General features: G+C 39.6%; 1 protein-coding gene across 1 annotated transcript in view; it reads right to left on the bottom strand.

Annotated features, from left to right (window-relative positions):
• trrap (transformation/transcription domain-associated protein) overlaps positions 1-23209 on the bottom strand; it is a 74031-nt gene that overhangs the window by 14867 nt on the left and 35955 nt on the right. Inside the window, exons 47-64 of the mRNA XM_029527334.1 lie at positions 21639-21838; positions 21101-21222; positions 19330-19543; positions 18973-19152; positions 18580-18726; positions 17632-17751; positions 16106-16393; positions 15487-15624; positions 15089-15201; positions 14398-14533; positions 12642-12833; positions 10196-10391; positions 9370-9488; positions 9101-9247; positions 7907-8007; positions 5494-5695; positions 3872-4033; positions 187-277 (exon numbers count right to left, since the gene is read on the bottom strand). Of these exons, the coding sequence (XP_029383194.1) occupies positions 187-277; positions 3872-4033; positions 5494-5695; positions 7907-8007; positions 9101-9247; positions 9370-9488; positions 10196-10391; positions 12642-12833; positions 14398-14533; positions 15089-15201; positions 15487-15624; positions 16106-16393; positions 17632-17751; positions 18580-18726; positions 18973-19152; positions 19330-19543; positions 21101-21222; positions 21639-21838 (2868 nt within the window). The remainder of the gene's footprint in view (positions 1-186; positions 278-3871; positions 4034-5493; positions 5696-7906; positions 8008-9100; positions 9248-9369; positions 9489-10195; positions 10392-12641; positions 12834-14397; positions 14534-15088; positions 15202-15486; positions 15625-16105; positions 16394-17631; positions 17752-18579; positions 18727-18972; positions 19153-19329; positions 19544-21100; positions 21223-21638; positions 21839-23209) is intronic.

The following is a 23209-nucleotide window of genomic DNA, read 5'->3' as shown; positions in this document are numbered from 1 at the left end:
AGTACAAATAAAATGAGCAGCCCAGAGATAAAATGTCAAAAGAATATATTCTATATGCTAAAGACATGTTTGGACTTTCATGTACTTTCAAGCATAATAACTCAGCATCAGAATGTCAGAAAAGAGTGTTTAATGCTCAGAGAATGGTAAAGAAGAAGTGGACCACAGACAGCCATGTTTACTTACCACTTTTGTAGCGCTCCCTCTGCTCGATCTTGAGCGTCAGGTAAAGGGTGCGGATAGGAAAGTAGACAGCCTGAGGGTACACTCGTCCCACCTAGCAGATAAAAGAGGGTCACAGATTTCATTTCAAAGACTACCCCTTAGGACCACAAAAGAGAGAGAGGAGGCATACAGAGGTGGAAAAGGAGGAGACGGGGTGAGCGAGAGGGATAGAGAGATACTGCTTGTGTCTGCGTGTCAGAGAGAGAGAGAGAGAGAGAGAGAGAGAGAGAGAGAGAGAGAGAGAGAGAGAGAGAGAGAGAGAGAGAGAGAGAGAGAGAGAGAGAGAGAGACAGCAAGATCATACTGATACAGTCAGAAACCTCTGGTATAACAGAGGGAGTGTTTGAAGCTTTGAGCCATGGGAGTTCTGGAAGTTAAAAACACGCTATGGCTGAATTACAAAGCTGAATGTGACTGATGATGAAATTGCCCTTAAGACTTTCGAGAGAAGTCACTGACAACACTGGAAGGCTTAATGGTTGAACTCAGGACATATGAGGTTTCAAATTTTAAAAGCAAAACAATTGCACCCAAAAAACTTTATAAATATACATCAGCTTACATAAAGTAGTCATTAGCTGCATATCCTGTAATTTAGTTCAGCATCTAAGATTCATTACTTTAGGAAATATGGGGGTGGTGTTCTCTCAAGCTCAACCCTGACCCTAACCCAAATTCTCAGATGTGCCCTCTCGGGCCAAAATCCAACCACAACCACACCACACTTGTCATCAAATGAATGTCCAATACAAAACCAACCCAAGGTCAAAAACCTAGAAAAATGCATCATTCTACCTTGGTGAATTAAGTGAATTGAACCACTGAGAGTCACCACATAAGGAAATTGTAAAGGAATGCCCCTTTGAAAGAGCCACAAACGCAACTCGACATTGATATGTTTGACATTTAGCCATCACTGCAACTGCACTGAATGAGTGCCTAAAGGTAGAACATGAGCTGTGACAAAGTCCCCTGAAATGCTATGAGTCAACAATAAAGATCTGTCATTTTTAAAAACTACACACAGAAATAAAACAAGCCCTTGCCCACAGCTTTTCTTTTTGTCCAAAGGTAATCTTACAGTAAAAGTGTTTTTTACATACACACACATACATAGACAAACTCAGTAGGAACGAGAGACCTCTGAGGCTGGTGTTAGACTGACTGGATATTGGTGGAAGACCAAACCACAAGGTTGTCTCAGAAGTCAGAGCAAAATTTCACAAGCTGCTATTACATAGCTACTTGATCCTTTCTAGAGCCTTTTTTGTCTGCAGGGGAGGAAGAGATACCTTCACATCTCAGCATCAAAAGCTCAATACTGACCAAAGGTGGGTTCAGCGTAGACAGTGCTTGTGCTGGAGGATGCAGTAGAGAGATTGAGAAGAAAAGAAGCATTTTTCCTACACACTTTAACCTAGGTCTAAATGTATCTTGGAACCTCTAAGTTTTTCCTGAGTCTATCAACATTCCTCTGACACTGAGTCTAGGTCCTCAGAGGAACCCTCAAACTACAAAAATCTTACAAAAACTAGCAGCCAAAGGTGGGAATAGGTCAGCCAACAGCAAACTAGAACACACTATAGTTCTCCTTTGACTACATGGACAACTAAAAGAGGTGTTTCAGATCTTGCCGGGTCTCAAATTCTTTAAGAGAGACAGTTCCCTAAATGCATTTAACTCACAACTCAAAATGTTCATTCTACAATAGGGTGCTGTAAATACAACAGCGAGGCAAGGGAGAGAGATAGGATTAACTCAATTGTGAAAGAGGCAGCTGCTGCTGCTCAAGGTCCTAGTCTTGCAGAACAATGCAAAGGGTAAAAAGGAAAAGTCACATGAAATTCAAAAACAGACCAAAAAAAAAAGCACTTCCTCAATGGCGAGCTGATAAAGCTGTAGTGCACATTTAGCCATTGCTAAAAGGCTTTAACTACTCTTTAGAGGCCAAAGAAAACCCACTGAAGTACAATGCTTTCACTACACAAAGACATGACCTCTGGTGGATTCTGGTTCTACCTTTCTGCTTATAATTTGTAAAAATGTACGAATTAAGCATACATGTTTGAGTCAAGTTAATTTCAATAGTGTGTATTAAGTTCAAAATTGAACATTTGCACACATTGTGCATTATAGCAGTCTGTAATTGTTTACACAATGCACTAATTTCAGTTTTGTGTGTATTAATGATGTGTCAAAAGGAAAGATGTAAAATGAAAAATTACACCACAAAGATGAGAATTGAAAGACTAGAATCAGGAGTGACAAGGAGAGGGAGTTCTAAGTGCATCTAACAGCAGCATTAAAGATGAAAGAGAAAGTACGGCAGAGAGGAAGAGGAGGAATCAGAGATCAGTACACTAATGGTAAGATAAGAAATGCCATATTTTGGCAAGGCTGAGGTGGGCTGAGGGGAAGAGGGTGAGTGGTAGACAAGGAGGAGGCAGCCACAGGAGGAGGGGGGTGCGCGTGGGGAGGGCTGTTGAGATTCTCTGTTAACTTCTGATTCATCTTCCCGCCACCCCCCACTCACTCTTCTCCTCACCTTCATCAATATTTCAACATACGTTTTTTAAACATCCCGCCGCCGCAGAGAAACTCTAAATAATTCAGATAAGCGACAGGGATGAATCCTGCCATGCATTAAAATTTGGTTCTCTATACATGAAAAAAGGAAAGAAAAAAGTGGCAACCTTTTGCCCTTCAGTCTTCACAGGGCAATGCAGCAGACCACAGGATGGTTTAGATCTCTTTTTATGGACATGCAAAAGGCACTAGTTTAAATGATTCAACTATAACTAAGGGACCACAACCAGATAAAATCAAATAAAAAAAAAAAAAGATTAAAGAGAAAATGTAAATGGTAATTATTTGGCATACTTATTAACAGCAACAGCTAATGTGCATTAAGACAGGTTGCTAATGGATTTACAAACAAATCATCTGCATATTTAAAGAGTAAAAGAGTAATCATTGCTTGATCACACTTGAACATCATATTACTCCTATATCTGTCACCTTAGCTACATAAAACGCTGTCTCTTCCCCTCTTTTTCCCCTCTCCTCATATGCTCCATGCAATATTCCTGCTCTGCTGAGAAGACTGTTGTCTGTTAGAGCGGACAACTCTTTGACGATCACCCTCTTCAAATTGTGCAGAAATAATACTACATTAAGCAATGCAAATTAGCCCTCAGAATAATTACTAGCTCTGTTCCCGCAGTGCAAATGTGTACAGTATTAACTTTATAATCATTTATTGAACAAATAATTGAAGAATCAATTCACCAGTGACTGGTGAAAGCCAATAATTTGCTATAAGGGACAGTAAAATGGTGTGAATATTTGGTGTAGTAAATAGAACCTAGGAGATGCCGCTTTGGCATGAATGAAGTTAATTTATCTTGATTAGAAAGAAGAGTTTGAGCACTAATGTGAACACACCAACCGGATGTGAGTCCCAAAAATGGATGAAAGGAGCCGAGGACAACATTAATCATTAAAGGCTGGGGCAGATATCCAAACACAAAAAGAGAGAAAAGAAAAATTCAAACATATTCTGACTGGGAATATTATTTGACAAAGCTGTTGAACATATGTTGAGGGGATGAATACCAACAGGGGTTTTTGGTTGTTATGGCCTCACCTGGCTGATAAGGTTGAGCAGGGGTTTGCCTTCTGAACCAACTAGGCAGGTCAGGAGCTGGGGTATCCAAGCCAGCCACTGGATGGGTGGAACTCCAATGCAGTACTTGTCCACAGCATCTGCCAGGGTGTTCTTGTCATCAAAGCTGAGTAGCCACAACACCTGGGGGTGAAGATGAAATCAGGAAGTGACACAAATAAGAAAGGCATTATTATTTATGAAACAAGCAAACAAAAAAACAAACACGCAAAAGCACTAGTCAATGCTTTTTTGTCAAGGTAGACTCTATAAATTCCACAACAAAAATAACGGACACATGAGGACTCATTAATCAGATCATGGCTGCTTCCCAGGCTGTTCACAGCAGGAAAGGGGACACAAAAGAAAGAATGAGTACACCGTCTGACTATGATCAAAGCTGAGCCAATGTGGAGCTGATCTCTCTCCCCTGGTGTGCTTCTGTGTGCATCTATATTATGATGAAGACATTAACCCCACTCAAACCTCTCAGGCTCTCTTCAGCAAGCCAACCTGGGTACACAGATAGTGTATAATTACTGATAATGACTGGTCATCTCTCCTCATCCATCAGGACTAAGCACAGCCAACCAAACTTGGCAGCAAAAAACAAGGGAGGGTAACCAGAAAAAAATCTAACTGTAATGTTGTGCAAGTGGATAATGACAGTAATGCTTGGTATTAATACTGGATATTCCAAGATCATATTTATGATAGGTCCCACCTGACACAGAGAGGTATCTAGTAATGTTTACACCCTGTGAAACGCCTATGACTTTTTGAAAACAGGGAGGCAGACAGTTTAGGGAAGTTTTCACATTTTCTCAGAGTCCTCAAGTCTATTAATAATAGAGAAGAGGACTTCTTTAAATAAAGCGAAATCCTTCCAAGAAGAATCTACCTAAATGTGCTTTCATTTTCTTACATTTTGTGCTGTAATCACATGGTTTAATGTCACCCCTTTTCTGATATTGAGCACAACCTGACCTGAATATATATTATGGTAGGGCAGATTGCAAATGTAAGGACATACAAGTCTTTCTGTGCTAAGTTCTGGAGGCACTGTAATAAGTGCAGTGGTGTGAATTTGAGAAAGAAGGTAGTGTTCTTGTTAGCAAAGAGTCTATCTCTTTTAGCCCCACACAGGGCTTAGTCAACTGTAAGTATGGTAGCATTGGACTGTTTGCCATTACACTGTCAAACCCTTGTGTGCCAGAGGATGGGCTTCACTCCACTATCGATCTTCTATGAGAGCTGATCCACATTGTACACCCATGGACTGTAATCAATCAAATTACCACTCTGCCTTTCACTGTGGCAGAGTCTAGGGAGGGAGGGGGTCTTCTCATCAGCACCAATAATATAGGGGATGGATGGGGTCAGGAAACAAGGGAATTAACTCTAAACCATTTGCAAAAAAGAAAGAATTTATAGAACCAGAGGTGCAACAGTAAAAGCAGTTGCTGCCATGCTATTCAGAGAGAGAGAGAAAGTGAGAGAAAACATCCACAACTGATAAGAGAAAAAAACAAAACACAACTAAGAGTACCAGAATTAATCATAAATAAATTTAAATAAAAGAAACCTTCCCAGATCTCTCTTACCTTTGCTAGGTATTTGCGAGACTTGCTCTCATTTTGGTGGCGGCAGGCGTGTAGGTAGCAGGTTATAGCGGACACTCCCAAGTGGAGCTGGCGGTCCTTGACAAAGATGTTCTCCAGATAGTCACCCCACATGGCCCACGCCTTCACAAGGACGTCGTGCATCTGTACGGCTGCTGAAAAGGCCTTGTTGGCCTCCTCTGACCTGGAACAAGGGGGAAGAAAAGGTTGAGAGAGTTAAAGGGTGTAAAGTGGCCAGTGCAAGTGAATGAAAGTAGGCAGTTGTTAGGAAAGGAGGATGGATACTAAAGTTGGTGGAATGAGGGCTGGGCTGAGTGAATCGAAGAGATGGATGTAATATTTGCGTCAAAGAGTGGATAGGGATGGTTTAAGGGGCTAAATAAAATGAGAAAGATCGAGTGTGCAAAGAAACAGATTATGATGATCATATTCTATATTATGTACTACACATCAGTAAGCACCATATTTCATTTGCTGTAATCTTCAAGGCTTTTCCACTTGGCATTACAGAGTATGCATTTCACCCAGCATGAATTAATGTCACCAAGGGTTCAGCTGTTTTGCTACACCGTAATATGAGTTAAACCCAGCCCTATCATACTGTGCAGATCAATCCATTTAATACTGGGTGACATATGAGCTTAACATCTTCCTATTTAATCAGAAATGATAGAGCCTCAGCAAGGTAAAATCCTCAGCATATTATCTGTATACAAATACACTGACCGTGAAGAGCATTGCTACTGCTTAGAGATATCTGCAGCCTGATAGACCTGAGAATCCTTGGGATTTTTATCCGGATACTGTAATCTGGCAGTCACACTTAAGGTATTCCATTTGGACACAGTTAAATAGCAGGAAAGGAAACAGGTGAAATCTGGCAGGACACCCAAGTTTTGACGGCGCCATTTATGCTGACATGGAAATATATTCTGACTCATCAGCTGTTTTCACTACACCAAGCGTTTTCCCACCACTTGCTGGCAAGCATGCTGAATAATTTTTACACACCTTTCAGCCTTTGATTAATAAATAAGATGCAAGAGGCACCTACAGACTAACGGCTCTGCAGTCAAAACACAGAGACAGGCCTGTCAATGAAAAAGCCTTCCTGCGCTACAGTTGGTAAATGGACGTCCATTTTAGGAGTGCTTCCAAAAAGTACTCTTGCACTTACAGCGAAATATTCTCCCAAGCCAATCAATTAAAATGTGTTATTATAAAAGGCATTTTGGCATGTGATTAAGAAAAGGGAACTTGATTGCTATGGGATTCAGAGCCAAAGACCCTCCAGTAACACTTAATGGGGTTGCCTCAGTCACTTTGCCAGTGTTAAAGTACATTAACAGTTTCTTTCTACCCGGCTCAACAGGAGCACAGGCACCCAACAGACTGTCAAATCTATGACACCCATTTAATTGAATGATCCCAAAATCCTTAGCACATGTGGCTGCACATGCACGAATATACAAACAGACAGACACACACACACGAACCACTAGCCCCCACTCTGCTGTTAATTCTCCCCCAGTGTAGGGGAAACTTAATGATTGCAATAAACCCTGCTGAGGTGGAGGCAAGTTCTGCTGATCCCATAGATTTCTGCAAATTGCCTCAAGTTAATTATTGAGCTGCATATACATTTAATAAGCCTTCCTCAATTTGTCTTTCACCCCTCAGGATGCCATGTCACGTCAAAGATGATGGGCGAAAGGAGAGTGCCGAAGGGGTGGGTGGCGGGGGGTTGTTAAAGAGGCTGTGGGTGTACATAGCCCAATAAAGCTGGAGAGCAGAGTCAAATGCTCCACATGCAATTCTTTTATCCAGAAACAATACTGACAATGTGACAAGCTGATTACACAGATGTGCTTTTAACCAACTTCATGGGGGTTACCTGGCAAAATATAATCTCAAAGACGTGTCAGCGAGAAATGTTTATTAAATATGTCAGGCATGGACTCAGAGAGAGAGGATTGGGGGGGGGGGGGGGGGGGGGGGGGGGGTCACTGACAGTTTGAGGACAATGCAATAATGAACAAAGGAATAAGGCATTGGCAGACAGACAGAGCAATTTAGATGATCAAAAACAAAGGTTGAATTTTGGGCATAAAGTCACAATGCTTCTGTCAAGAAAGAGAAAAATCTCAAAATCTTTGATAACATGCTGGAATTCTATACTAAGAGGTGCAACATATGACAATAGCATCAGCATCCTGTCACACCATGCCAATTTTATCTTTTACAGGCCGATTCAGCTCTATTACTACACTGACACAATGAAGACGAAAGATGATGCATTACTGTTTTATACAGAATGACGAGGGAGAATAACAGGCTTGAAATGGGTGAGTAAAAGAGTTTATAGATGGGGAAACTGGAGTCTTAGTGAACATACTTGTTGATTTGAGCCAGGAACATGCCCTTCAGAGCATAGAACTCAGCGGTCATCTCCTTGGTAAAGTACTTCAGGTTGGTTGACTCTATCACCTCCAAACCCTGACAGATAGGGCAGAGAACAATAGATGTTTAACTTCAAACAAAACCATAGTAAAGGAACTTTCATTGACACTAGAGAGAGGTATCTTTAGAAGGGGCCATAATTACAGGTGAAAAACAAACAAACTGCTGGGTGTTCATTAAGAAGTAAGAAAAGAGGTGTTAAGGGAACTAAACTTCCATTATGGTGAGCCTCTGATTAGGTGTCCCCTATGTACTGCTGTGACAAACGATGTGTAGCAGGAGAGAGAGACAGAGAGCACCAGAGGATATGAGATAGAGGAGAGAACAGGAGAAAGAGAGGAGTGTCTACTGGCACTTTTAATGACTTGTGGTGTGCTGGACTGCTTCTATTAATCAGAGTAGTCCATGGGCTTAAGAGCGAGCTCCTGAGTTACACTCTCTTATAAGTCTCCCTGCTATAACTTGTCACCTAGAGCCACCCCAAACACTACATGCTCTTACTACTTTTCCAACTCAAAGTATCACTAGCTATGCTTGCAGCTATTGCCAATAGAAATCCACCCAAGTACTTACTGTAAATGAGCCTACATGCATCAAGTATGTTCCTCTGTAGAAACTGGCTCATTTCAAATGAGAGCATTCATTGCCACGGTCTAAATCTCCTGCAGCTGTGCTACATTATGGTCCAGATGTTGCATGGGTAGGTTATATTTATCATGTTTTGATCACACGTAATTAGATTGTACAAGTAAAAATAATTTTTACTCTTTTTACAGAGTGACTTTGCCAATTAAAACATGAATTACTTTCAAACTGAAACAAAAAAAATATGCATTTTCCAACAACATAAGATTTGTAATAAATTATTGATTATGAGGAGAGCCCTGGAGTTTAAAATATATTAAGATGACACCAATCACGTTTTTAATATACTACTAGTAATGCCACACTTGCTTTCACATTTTAAGTTAACATTTTTGAAAGCAATATATAAAATGCACAGAATAAAAGTAAATTAAGTTTATGATTGCATATAAAACCATACTTAGTCACTGGCGCCATAACATCATTGAAGTATAAACAGATCTGCTAATTTGAAACAAAATAAGATCAGAGATAGTCACATTACCTGCATGCATTCATTCTTGCCCATTACACCAGCAAGCTGCAAATAACATTTGACCTGCTGTCTGATCTTCTGGAAGCAGTCAACAATGGGCACTGTGGGGATGGTATGGATACGACTCAGAATGTCCAGTGCCACATTTACCAAACCCTAGAGAGACAAGAATATGATATGACTTCACAAACACAGGTAAGAAACTTGAGAAAGATAAAAGTTAAATTTGATGTTATTCACATATTTTTTCATATGATAAAAGGAGAGTGTGCCATTACCTGTTTTCGTGCTATCTTGCCATACTGAATGATGGCAGAGGCCGAAGCATGGACTCCTAACATGGCATTGTTGTTATTTGGATCGTGCTGTGTGTTAGTCTCATATGCTGTTACTATGGCTGCAGACAAAGACAATACAGTTATAAATGTGGCTTTTCTTTCAGAACAAAGGTCAAAATTAAGTATAAGTTAAGGTAAACAAAGAGAAGGTCAGCTGGGAATGTTCTCACACTGAAACCTCTGCTTTCATAGCACAGATTGTGAATGCTCAATGGACTGAGCAGAAATTAGGCTGTGCCGATGAATTTCATCAAGAATATATTATTTCACTTTAGCATACGTTTGAAAGCAGTCATGTATAAATGAAGCAGATTTTATGGACATGGGGATGCAGAAGCAGTGCTATTATTTCAGCTCCTCACAGCGCAAGTTGGAGTTCAAGTTGCTTGAGACATCACATTTTGCAGTGGCTGCCTCTCTGAATGGTTTTAAAGTCACCATGGGAGAGAGTTGAGCACTAGGAAAGGTAAATGAGTGTGTGTGTGCACACGTGTGCGTATTATGTCCTGCAGTAAGAGTGCCTTGAGAAGCTGACATTTCAAAATATACAGAGCCCCTGAGGTGGTTCTGCACTTTGTAGAATGTTAAAGACGACTCCTTTCTGGTAAACCTATGCAGCAAAATGAGTGTTTGACTGCATGAGACTAGCTCCCTGTAACGGAACTAAAATTTGTGAAAAGTGACACAAATGCTAATAAATAAACACATAAATACAGGTTTTAATATTGCTGAGGTCAAACATAGACGGTCAATGTGTGAGTCCTACCTTGGTAATGGTGCTGGCGCCACATGAAGATGCTGCTCCAGTGTGACAGGTCATCAGACACAATGGGCAGCCGGTTTCTCCAGGTCTTCACCACTGTCTTCATGTCATGGAGGCTGGTGTTACGGCCAAGGTTAGCTGGCTGAAGCCCTGCATTAATTTGGGCTGCTTCTTGAAGCTCAATTATCTGCTGTGCTGCCTGTGGATAAATCATAAGTAATGCCTATGTTATTGTACAATATCTTGAGTGTCTTGACCACATGACTCTGTCTGTAACTTTAAAATTTTACGGTGTATGCCAGATGGCAAAAGGCAAATGCTTGCAATGGCAAACTTTTTTGTTTACAGCTAAAATTTTGTGTTTCCAGGGCTACTTCACAGTATACTTCAAAGCTTTGGTCCAGACAGAATACCAGCTGCACTTAATCTTGTTAATATTTGGTCCACACATCTAAACAAATACATGCTCCTAGCTAAATTTCCTGCTTGCTTTGCACTGCATTATACACTTTGTGTCCATCTGCTGTCCATCAATGACTGGTCACTTATTTAAAGTTTAAGAAATGTCTCTCTTTTCATGCTTGAGAACAAACACACTTTTGAGCTTTGCTTGATTTCAGGTGATTCTTAACTCATGTGCATTTCCTCCCCATCTCATTCCCATATAGCCTTGCCCCCCAACATTTAGTGTTCAGCACAATAAACAAAATGATATCCAATTAAGATGTTTAGAATACGGCGTAGATATTCAGGCAGTTGGAGTATAGAGTTAATTTAAGAAGAGGAAAGCCACTGCAGCAGATGCAGGGATATAGGTGGGCCAAGGATTGAAGACTGTAATGTCCCCCCCCCCCCCCCCCCCCCCAAAAAAAAAAAAAAAAAAAAACTGAAGCAGCTGTGTGAATGAAAAAACAAAAGTTTCACACTGTAAGGTAAATGTATGGACAGTAAAAAGCATAAAAGACTAGTACAGATAGTAAAGTATAGTATACAAACAAAAGGAAAAGGCAATGCTAGTCACTAGCTTAACATGCATACTCCAAAACAAAATGAATCGAAGCAAACAATTGTATTTAGTAGTTCTGGCACTTTGATTGAATAAGTAGCAATTGGGCCTGCATATTGCAAAAATTTCACGTGAAAAGAAACAGTAATTGTTTGGCCTTAGATGTAAAGTTCTGCAGTATATATTTATTATACCAAAATTTTGCAGGAAAAACATCACAACTTCCTACATTGTTTCAATCTTTTTCTTCACAAAAAAAAAAAAAAAAAAAGAGGACAAGGAGATGGGAAAATGTGAAAATGATAAGTAGGGGCTTCTATCTCATTCCATGAAAAGAAGCCTCATTGATTCCCTTAAAGCTGCTTTGTGAAAATATAATCAATCATTCCATTATAACTACTCATCAATCAATATTAATGTCAACTCCCATAATCGATAGTGTGGGCGATAATCCATTGATCGTCCGTTAGTGCTGACAGCTGTGATTTGATGATAACTTGATTCAAATGGTATTTGAACTCTACTGTATTTGTGGGATCTAGGCTTCTTGTTTTCTAAGGCTCATGGAGTCATGAATATAGATATAGAATTTGGAATAGAGATTTACAACAGACTGTTTGGTTGGGTAGAGGAATAAATAGCTTATTTTCTCTCAGCTAGGGTAAATAATTGGACTGTACATATGCAAGCATATGGACACAAAAATACAGACACACACACACACAAACACCAAAACACATACATAATAACAAGATCGTAGTCACCCAATTCAAATACCAATTTTGAAAAGATCAATGCAGTGAATCTAAATTTTGCTGAAGATTTAACCTCCCTGCTCTGAAGTACAATCTCCCAAAACAAAATAAATTAAGAAATACAATATTTTTCCCAATTATCTGTTAATATCAGCTGATGGCCCATTTCTAACCTTCATTCAGACCATCCCATTCATCATGTAAATGTAATTCTACTGCAGGTATTTAATCAAATGGTATCTGATGGCAGGGAAGTAATTACAGCCATTCTAAACTAACTCCTTTTCTGCCCTCCTCTTCTCCTCTCTCTTTCTCCCCATGTCCTCCCATTCTGTTCACCCTCCACCTTTTTCAATTTCCATTGCCTTATCCCTTATTTTCTCATTCTTCCTTTTCATCTTTGTCCTGTCTATTGTAATTTCTCATGATGGAATCAAAGAGGCTTAAAGGTTTTTAAATTTTTTTTTAATCATCTATCTCAATTTTACAAAATTGAGTGAGAGAGAGACTGACTTACTAAACAACTCAACATCTCAAGGCTACAGATGATCTCTCAAAATGCATCTCTGCAAGTGCATATCACCAGAAAATTACTTGCCTTCACTACTCTTCCTGGCTATCTGACTGTCACGTCACTCTAAATGGAGCCTCGCAACAGGAAAACTCTTAATGCATTTTGTATGCTGACCTGAAGCAAAGGCGTGTGCACATGGGAAACAATATGAGGCAGCCTCCTCCACTCTCGGATGGCCAGGCTGGAAGCCATCTCAACAAGCCGCTCTATGAAGTTCAGCTGCTGCTCCTCTGGGTGGCAAATGGCCAGGTACCCTCGGTGCATGTTCACCTTCCAGGCCATCTCCTTTGGACAGCTCAGCTCCACCTAGATGGTCACACAGGGGGTCAATTTTCAAAACTAACTATTCATTAGTAAAAAAAAAAATAAAAATAAAAATACAATGCATCATTAAATTCTAAACATATCCATTAATTTGTTTAGTATTATTCTCAATATTGTCTTTTAAAAACACAATATACAGAGTATCACATTTGTATTATTTGGTATACTTGGGTAAGAAGAAGAAGAAGAAAAAAAAAAAAAAGAGACTGTTGACAGGAGGCTCAAATCTCAAATTAGTTGTAGTCTTAATGTTTGTGTACTATTGGATGAATCAGACATTGCTGCTTTGTTTTGCTATTCTATCATTGTTCATGTAAAGTAAATAAATGTCATTGGGGAATAAAAAAAAACCCAAACCAAAACAAAAAGCAATCAATCAATCAAACAATAGCCTTGGGGAGCCTGGTACATCAGGCCTGTGGTTTGCCTTTGTGAGTGAGTGAGTCAGTGGATGGGTGGGCAAAGCAGGTGAGCAAGTGACAGACCAAGAGAAACCCAAAAGAGGACCAGTGGAAATAGCAAGAGACAGAAAGCACAGTTGTGTATTTGTATAAGCTCTTTGGATGTAGGAGAAAATTACAGTGATCGGTCAAAGTGCACTTATCAGAGGTGACGCTTGATGAATATCCCAGAGACAGGGCCGCCCTTATCAAGAGCTAGCTGTAATTGAAAGCAGGGATATTTGGACTTTGCCTCTGAGCTGGTGAGCTTTGGGCAGGCAGGTAACAGAAAGCTTTGCTCTTCTCCACCATAAAACAAATCACCCTGGAGCAGATGCCTGGGTAATTATTCACACACGCCGCTATCATAAATATTAGCTGCTAGAGTGAGAGCTGTGGAGGAGGGATGAAGAGATGGAGGTGAAAATAGGAGTAGAGAGGGCTGAATTAGCAAAGGTAAGGCAACATAAAGAAAAGGTGGAGAAGTGAGAGACAAAAGAAAGAGGAATGGGTGTAGGAAAGAACAAAATGAGGAGGAGGGGATATAGCGGAGTTGGTGCTGCCATCCGGACAATTTAATTAGGTGTCACCTTAGGACAGAGCAGCTCAATGGATTGGTTCCAAGTCTCCTTGAAAGAGCAAAGCAGGAGTATTTGTTATATGTCTGGTACTATCACGCACTCGCTCCCCGTCCATACATTGTTTTAGGAAACATGGGGCCAATAAATTAACGGACCAAACAGCTGAACTGCATTTCCACAGCTTTACAGCTGACTCTCTTATTCTCCCCAGGGGCGTTGGATTGTAAGAGGGCTGGACGGTACCATATCAAGTTACTATACTTCATACTGACATGTGGCCTGAGCTTAATACACAGCAAAGTACCAGAAACAGTGAGCAAAATGAAAAAAAAATAAGGCAGAGAATTTGGTTCACAGGGTTCAAACCTACAGGCTCCAGTGCGTCTGTGACTATATTAGTGAGAACTTGTGGTAAGGGGTTACTGCACCTTTCGGGACAGTGAGAGCATGCTTGTATGTGAAAGTTTGTGTGCAGATATCATACATGGATTGATTTCTGTGAGCTGACTGTGCAAAACGGCTCACCTGTACCAGAGCCTCTTTCATAGCTGCCCAATTGGAAACTCTCCAAGCACACTCGAGCACAAGATATGGGTTTGAGTGGCCTTTGGATTGGCCATATTCTGTCAACGGTTCCCACTGGTTCAACTCCTTGGAACAGCTGGACATGAAGACAAGAAAAATTAAACGTTTAATCCATACCTCATAATGGCATAAATAAATGGAAAAAAAAAAAAAGTAAAAGAGTGGGGGAGATCGACATTCAGGATATTTCACATTTAGACAGTTTCTAATATTCATCCTTACAGTTTGTATGGATGGAATACCTTTTAAAATGAAAATACATTTTATTAAATTGTAATTTTATATATAGATACACACACATTATTATTTTTATCTAGATTGTCAATTTCTGAACACGCATATACAGACACAAATGCATCCCAAAATAAACAGATTTGATAGAGAGTTCCCTGTTCTCAGGCATATATTCCCATTAACACCACCTATCTGAATCTGTTCATTAAATTATTTAAATCATTTGACTCCTGGATGCCCTGCTGTATCATTCATGATGTGAATAATGGAAGAAATGTTTTGCTAAAGGTTTGTAGAATCAACAGTGTGTAATATATATATGAAGGCATGAAAGTTAGTCCACTATGGTTCTCACTTAATGTGTAAGACAGACTGCCCCCTATTCCAAAAATCTTACCGTATCCAGTGGTCCTCCCAGAGCTGATACTCAGGGAAGATGGCTGGGGAGACATTACTTCTCTCATGTTCTTTTCTAGCCTTCTCCATCGCTTTCTCATAGCTTTCCTGGGCCTGAGAAAACACATAGTAAACATTTTAGGACTAGATTTTTAGCCAAATAAAAGAATTATAATTACAACATGTCTTTGTGACGCACAATACAATAATGTTAAGTAGACTGTCACTGATATAAATGAAGTACAGAGTTTTGCAAATACATTTCTTTTATACATTCACATCCATCCGACCTCCAGCCCCCATGAAGGTAATTATTTTTAGAACTATGTAGTTGCATGTGAGATTATATACAAATTTTGTTGTGGCGCACAGTTTTTTTCCCCTCATACTTTCCCTAACCTGTTCGAAGAAGCCATGCTGTTCATAGGCAATGGCTGTGGCTGTCTCAGGAAACTTGCACCTCTTCTGCCACAGACCTGCCCACATGTCCTCCTCTTGGAGCAGAGAGTAAAGCTCTGCTAGGGAGTCCAAAATCTCCTGTACATAGATAAAACAAAATGTGGATGAAGGCAGAACGACTTGGAAATTTTTCAGAGAAGAAAGAAAGCTATAATTTGATTGAGCAGTTTTGTTAATGAAAACTTTAAGACAGGATAGGAGACAGATTTAAACATGAAGCTGCAACAGACACATGCAAAGTTATATAACCAGACCATTGACAATGGAAAAGCAGGATGAATAAAAAGAATATTAACAACTGCAGGGCTAGTAATAAAATCAGTTCTGTTCATCAAAATGTTAACATCTACTTTGCTCATGATGAATTTGCAAAAGGAACAATGATGATGAGTTAGAGTATTGGGCTGATATTGAGGTCCAGTACTTGATATTGAAAAGTATAGTGATTAAAATCTATTCAAATGTAGCATGAGTTTCACCTACCAATAATATGGAGTGTAACATGTTTAGAGCTTAGACCATCAACCCATCAAGACAAATACATACAAAAATACATTACCTGCTGAGGTGGTGTGATGCTCTCCTGCTCATAAAACTCTGTACTCTGCTTGGGTTTGCTGTGTAGGCTGAGGCCTTTTTCAAAGGCCTGCTGCTCCAGCATTAGAGTGGAGCGCAGCCAGAGATTGTGTGTCTTGCCCAAGTACTTAAGAACACAAGGGCGGATGGGAATAGGAGGCACACACTGGGACATGGCCTCCACAAAGCAGTTCAGGGCACTGGGCTGACAGTCTCGCTGGGCCTGGTGACTACCACTGCACAGGAATGGACTCATTTCTCCTGACAAAGCCTGGACAGGGCAATGAAAATTCATAAACTTCACCAGTTCAATTGAACAACAGTGCACCGACATTGCATACTGATAAAGGTATTCTGTTGCTAGTATGTCATGTAACATGATGACCTTTTCCAGCACTACAGAAGTGGGAGGTTAGAAATATGCACATTTGGGAAATTATACACAGCATCCCTGTGAAATTAAATGTAAACAAGTATGACCAAGAAGTCACTGCAAATCCATTACATTTCCTGTAACAATGGACAATGTGATTTTGAATACACATACACAGTGTATGTTGAAAGCACTGATATTGATATTCTGATCGTGACTTCAAACACTTCATCCATTTTTCTACTCAGGTGGCTTGGTTTCCCATTTACCTTCATTTAATTCAGCCTATTTATTACTTTACTGTTATTTGAGGCAATAAATAGAATTGTAGATAAAAAGCACAATTTTCTTTATTGAACTGCACAGGGCAGCTTTATGCAATGAGAGCCAATCAGAGAGGCCCCCACAGATGGAAAGAAGTTTTTTCAGCAATTATCATAAATGACACACACTCACGAATAAATGATGCATTTGTAATGAATATAATTTTCACTGCCAGTTGACAGCATGGGATAATTAATGCCTTGATGGTTACTTTAATTAGGCTGGTGGTGGAGAAGGCCAATATGTCAAATTCTTTCCTGTGAAAAATATGGTTTTCTATCATTCGAATGTAATAATCAACTCTAAGATTTAAAGCCCTGGCATTAGTAATTAGTCTATTTTCACTACAAGTTGATGTGGTGTAATGTGATTATGAAATGAAGAGCTGGGTCAAGCATCAGAATAAACACGTGATGTGTTTGTCACTTAATGTCATTCAAAGGAAGAAATATTATTTTTTAAGATATCTTTCTCCTCATAGCATCTTTCAGCTGTTTAAGAGCTCAATCACTTCAAATCAAGGCCTTTCAATAAGTCTCAAAATACTAGATAACTTGGCATACAGGGTGTAGAAGACTGCGTAAAAAACCTGTGTGCAAATCAAAGATACTTGGGAAGATTATAATTAGGTTCATGTCTGTGTTTATGATTAATATTCAGAAAATAGTACACATCAAGGACCTATATCAAATGAGATCATGTCTCTTGATGGTTACCATGTTGATGAAGAAATAGTATTAAAGCATAATGTATATACATGCTGCTTCTCTGGTCTGTCTGTAACTAAACAGAGGCCAGTATGTAATACTCACATGCTGCTGCCTGTCAGAAAGGATCTTCCAGAGGCGAGGGAAGAGCTGAACCCATGTCCTCTCAGCTAGCGGTGTGGAGATGTGGCAAAGCTGGACCAGAGCATTGAGAAGAGCCCCTGTCTAACAAAGACCAGGAAAAAAAAAGGCATTTAATGACTTAGCCATGTCAATCCTCAGGACTCAATATTACTGCCCTCTTTACTGTCCTCATGGGTGGTTAATTGTATTTTACTGATGGCTCAGGTCAAAATTGCTTCTTGATTTTATAGCTAGAATAAAGATCAGCAGGATTCCAGGTCGTGAAAAATGTTTATACATTAAAGTTCAACATTTCAAACTTTGTATTATCTTGTAATAAAGTAGTCACCACTAAGCATCTGAGGGGATTTTAAAAACACCTCAAAATAAGGGTTAGATGCATCATTGACTGCAACCATGTCAACACTCAGTTTAATAAATGTATACTGTTAGGAATGTTACAAGAACAAATCTTATTGTACCCTTGTATTTTCAGAATTTTGGGATGAACTGTACAGAAGAATAAATACTCCTGATACCGAAATTAGAGATATGATTCTGTCGGCACAGGGGAGAGCAGCACCATAACCCAACAATCATCCTGGTGTGATATAAAAACTAAATCACAACTTATCACAACTTTCTACAGACAATGTTCACAGAGGTTAATGCTAGTTTGGTTTGTCTAAAGAACTGCTCATCATTTTACACCAATACTATCAAGTTAAATTAATCACTCTACAGTTTGTTAAAACATAACTGTGACTTTTAAGAATTACAATTTTCACATCATGGTTTCATCATTATATTATTCAATTTAAACCGCTGCTTATACACTGTCTATATAGAGCAGATGTGTTAAGAGAACTTGACATGTAGCATCCCTACTAAGTGTAGCCTACATTTCTGTACCATGAGGACCAACCTTACCTTGACCTCCCGCAGTGAGTCAAGGAACTTGTCATGGCGGTTGGTAAGCATGTGTAGTTGGTTGCCTGTGTCTCTTTCAGCCTGCTCCTTGGTTTTGGGGATTGCAGTCTGGTCACCTGGTGCAAGCTCTATGTCAATCTCCACATCCTGTCAGGGACAAGAAGATTGGAGAGGAAATCAACTTTTGAGAAAACTTTTTGAAATATAGGACATGAACCACCAACAGGGTAACAGGTTAAGGGATGAGAACAGACTTATTTTACAGATGGACAGAGACAACCCTTTTTTCAGGATCACAGTATGCAACACATTCCTAATGGGATAATGTGATAATTAGTGTGGGGGATCATGCCTTGTCATTCATTGTGTTATGTGATTTTTTTTGTGTCCCACCTCCTCCTTAGTCTCACTGTTCTCCCTCTCACGTGGCTCCTGCTTGACATGTGTTGCCATGGCAAAGGCGGCACGGTCATGGCTGTCAGCCAGGTTGATGACGTTCGTGATAGATGGCAACATAGATCCCTGGCAGCTGGTCCCAATGATTGTGTTTCGTTCACACACTGCCAGCAGTAGCTAATAAATATACAAACACAATAAGATCAGTGGGAGTAACTGACAGGGCAAGTGATGTGCATGAAAAGAGACCGCTTAAACTTAAAAGTTTTACTCTGTGAGTCAACAACATTTCTTTTTTTAGTCGGATAAAGGCTTGAAGGCCTGTGGGAAGATCACAGACAGTACTCTGTTTACCTCTATGCACTGTTTGATCCAGAAGTGGCTGCCCATGGCCTCCCAGTTCTGAGAGCAGCAGATGTAGAGTAGCCTCTCATAGACACGCCGTTTCATGGACCCATCAAACACCTCAAAGAACTTGGCTCTGATCAGTGGCTGAGTGCAGCGAAGCCCTGAGAGGAATGCTGGCTCTAATTTGGATGTGATATCACTTCCTGAAAGGCTCTCGTCTCTGAATAATATGAGGGACAAAACATTGATTTAACAGAGCTAGCATTCTGACTCTGACCCATTCTCCTTCCATGATTCATGAAGGCAGAAAACACACTTTGTGTTAACAATAAAACATTTAATGCATTTTGGACCTTTACGGAACGAAGTTGCAGAATTTATGCCAAAAACTACAACAAAAGCAGCAGAAGAACAAGTTGCAGAAACAGAAAAATGAGACCCTCAATAAATGTAAAAGGCTTTTATACAAGGATAGTTCTATTTCAGAGACCAAAGGTTAGCTAGTTTTTCTTCATTATTATCATTATTTATTTTATTTCCACAATGTTTTCATCATTTTAAGTATTCATGCAGTCTAATCAAGAGATTAACCTTAAAATAAATAAATACTAAAAATTCAAATATTAATATTGGCACCTCAACCTTTTCAAGTATTTTTATGTAACGATACCACTGATTATCAAAAATATGATCTAACCAATCTTTATTTGGTTTAAGTTGTTATTCATAATTATGAAGCCAGATACAATTACAAGCATATTACAACAATACTGAAATGCAAGGAGCAGCAAGGATGCAGGATGTTTGTACAGCCATGTGATATCATGCCGTGGGTCAGTGAAATGCGAGGGGACTGCAGTTAACAGCAACTTTTGGGTGGAATTAAATCTGTTTGACTTGTATATAGAGCTGTGATATAAAACACTGACAGCAACGTATTAAACACCTAAATAACAATGGCGTCATTCCTAAATCATCCTTCTGCACTGAAAGCACCTCATGAGTATGATTCACATCACAGAAGCAAAGTGGGGAGGTGGGATGAAAGCGACAACAAAGGCAAAGCTACACCAGCTGACCAGTGCCACTATTTGCGCTATTCTCTTAAATGCATGTCGTTCTGGAACAGCTTGTTTATCAATTTAATTACATTTTTTTGCTGTCCATCAAGGCTTTACTGCTCATTTTAAACCATATGACATGAAGAGCAGATAGGATGGAGAGATGCTGGTTGCATTTGGCTGATTAAATCTGTATGTGCGCAAGACAGAAAGACAAAGAGAGCTGAGATTTGATGAATAGCAGGTAGGAGGATAGTCACTCCCTTCTGGCCTCCACTTGCTGGGTGTCCTGTCATGAGTTGACTCTACTGTAACCCTCTGAACAACCTAGTAGCAAAATCTATCACTATCTGCTGTCTTTCTCACCCCTTCTGCACAATAACATCCCCCTCTTCTCCACCTTTTTTCTATATACAGCCTAAAATTATTTTTTTTGTATCTTCAACTGATCCTAAGTATGCCTATCTATCTTCCAGGATAAATATTTCTCTATCATAACTTATATATTTCAAAATAAAGTTAAATGAGAGACTGCTCATACTTCAACCCTCTTCTCCACCTCTCTCCAGTTTCTTTTACTTTTTGACCTAACCTCCTATGTCTTTCTTCACCCCAACCCATCGACCTGCCGACCTCCATGCTGTGAAGATGGATGCAACAGTGGCAAGGTTTTAGTGGCACGGCCATTTGGCCATGTGATGAATAGCAGTAATTACCTGTAGACGTAATTAACGAGGTCCAGGAACTGGGCATTTAACTCAAGTTCATCGGGGAAACGCTTCTCTATGTAAGTCATCATCTTCACCAGTAAGATGGACTTCTCTCGCAGATTTGGCATCTGAGTGGAAGAAAAATGTGTATTTACAAAAGAGAGATACATGGAGATACTATTATCAATATAAAATAAAGGAGGAAAGAAAACAGAAAATAAATAAGTGGAATAAGTGCATCTCTGCCCACCTAAGCCCTCTAGTGTGTGATCTCATTCTAACACTTCAAAGACAGTATAGACCACAGACATCTTTGTAGATAATGCTAGTAATACCCTGACTGGTTTTATAATAATATGCTTTGCTGGTTGTTTGTTGAAAGGTCTTACGCTTTTTACAACGTACATTGCTTAGTCACCCTTAATTACCCAAGAAATAATGCTGACTGAATGACATGTTTTTCTTCATATGCTACATTTGTAAGACTTATTGCTGTTTCAGTGCCTAACATTATCAACTGCCTGACTGAAAATCGCCTTCCTACCTGATTGGCCGCCATGGGCGAATTGTTTTTCACCCATTCCTCCACAATCTTGACGACAGCTCGCAGGATTTTAGCATCATTCGACTTCTCAATCAGCGAAGTGAGGATGACCTGGATGAAGTTCTTCCTCATTTCCATGCTCATGACTGACAATCGGGTCTTCACCAGGTCAAGACTCAGCATTACCAGCTCACTTGTCACTATGAGCACAAAGAGGAGCCACAACATTAGTAATTTAAGTATTTATACTAGTGGAAAGTACCAATCTTGATAGATAAATTATTTGTTGAAGTTTAATATGTTGTTTCTATAATCTGAGTTGAACACACAAATAGATCTGCAACTTATGCAACCACCATAATAGAAATTGCCTTGGTACTTTTATTCCTTTTCTAAGTCTTACAGGTTTAAGACAAAATATAGTTCACATGTTGCTCTCTCTCTCTCTTTCTCAAGCTGGCCTTGCAGAACGTTTTTTTTTTTACATTGATTGCAGACAAAATATAACTTATCAGTTTCAATAGAAACAGCACTTCAATCAGAAGGAACAGCCTTGGTCAGATAACCTTTGGTTTTGGTGACTACAACCGTTCCTACTTGAGAGTAAACGTCTGCGTTTCTTGATGTAGTCATTCGAGGCCCATTTAAAAAACAGATAACATAGTAAAACTATTATCCCCTGTTTGGAGGTAAAAGAAATTATGTACTCTCTATTTCTATCAAGCTGGTGAACCAATGCTCAGAAGGTAGTGAACAGCAAGCATTAATGAATTTTGGAAAAGTCATGACAAATCTGAAAAACCCAAAGCTATTAACAATACTTAAACTTGTGAAACTCTTTACCCTTGCTGGCAGGCATACAAGGCAGGTTGTGTTTCCTCGTCAAACAGTCCAGCCTTTCAAACTCACAGAAAAACAGCACAAGGTAACCATCTGTTCGCTGTATCCAGAGAGTGGCTAGGATAGAATACAGGCTAGAAACCAGAGCCGAGAACATTCCCTGTGAAACTGGACTATCTGTAGAGTGGATTTCCCCTGACCACGGCAACTACCAAGAACAGCTGGGAACGTTGATATAGAACTTTTGATAGTGTCATTGTATGTAGACAGGCACTGTTGATGCATGTGATATATGATCTCTTAAAGAGTCTGAGGAAGGTCATGATTAGTGAACATGTGTACCAGCCAAACTCACACACAGTCAACCCCTTCTTGGATCAGAGCTGGGGGAAGTACAAAAACGAGCCTCCCTGCTAATGTCAGCAAACTTTAACTATAGCCCTGCTCAAGTGAATCACTAAATCACTAAATACTTGAGCTAGATACTGGAAAAGATAGTTATTGGGGCAAGAATGTGGATTTACTGTGATTGCAACAATTTTTTTCAAAAGCATTGGGGTTTGTGTGGAGACATGAGTGTGTAAATGATTTTTAATTCATACTTGAAAATCTTCGAGTTTTGCCCACCAGCTCATCCCTCAATTATTTTACATATCATTTTTGTACACGGTGTTACTCTTACATACATATATTGAATCTCTCTTCCTGACATTTTTGACGAGTATGTTCTA

Source organism: Echeneis naucrates, chromosome 19, assembly GCF_900963305.1.
Source record: "Echeneis naucrates chromosome 19, fEcheNa1.1, whole genome shotgun sequence".
NCBI lineage: Eukaryota > Metazoa > Chordata > Actinopteri > Carangiformes > Echeneidae > Echeneis > Echeneis naucrates.
The sequence above is the reverse complement of the archived record's forward strand: the minus strand, read 5'-3'. Positions and strand labels throughout refer to the sequence as shown.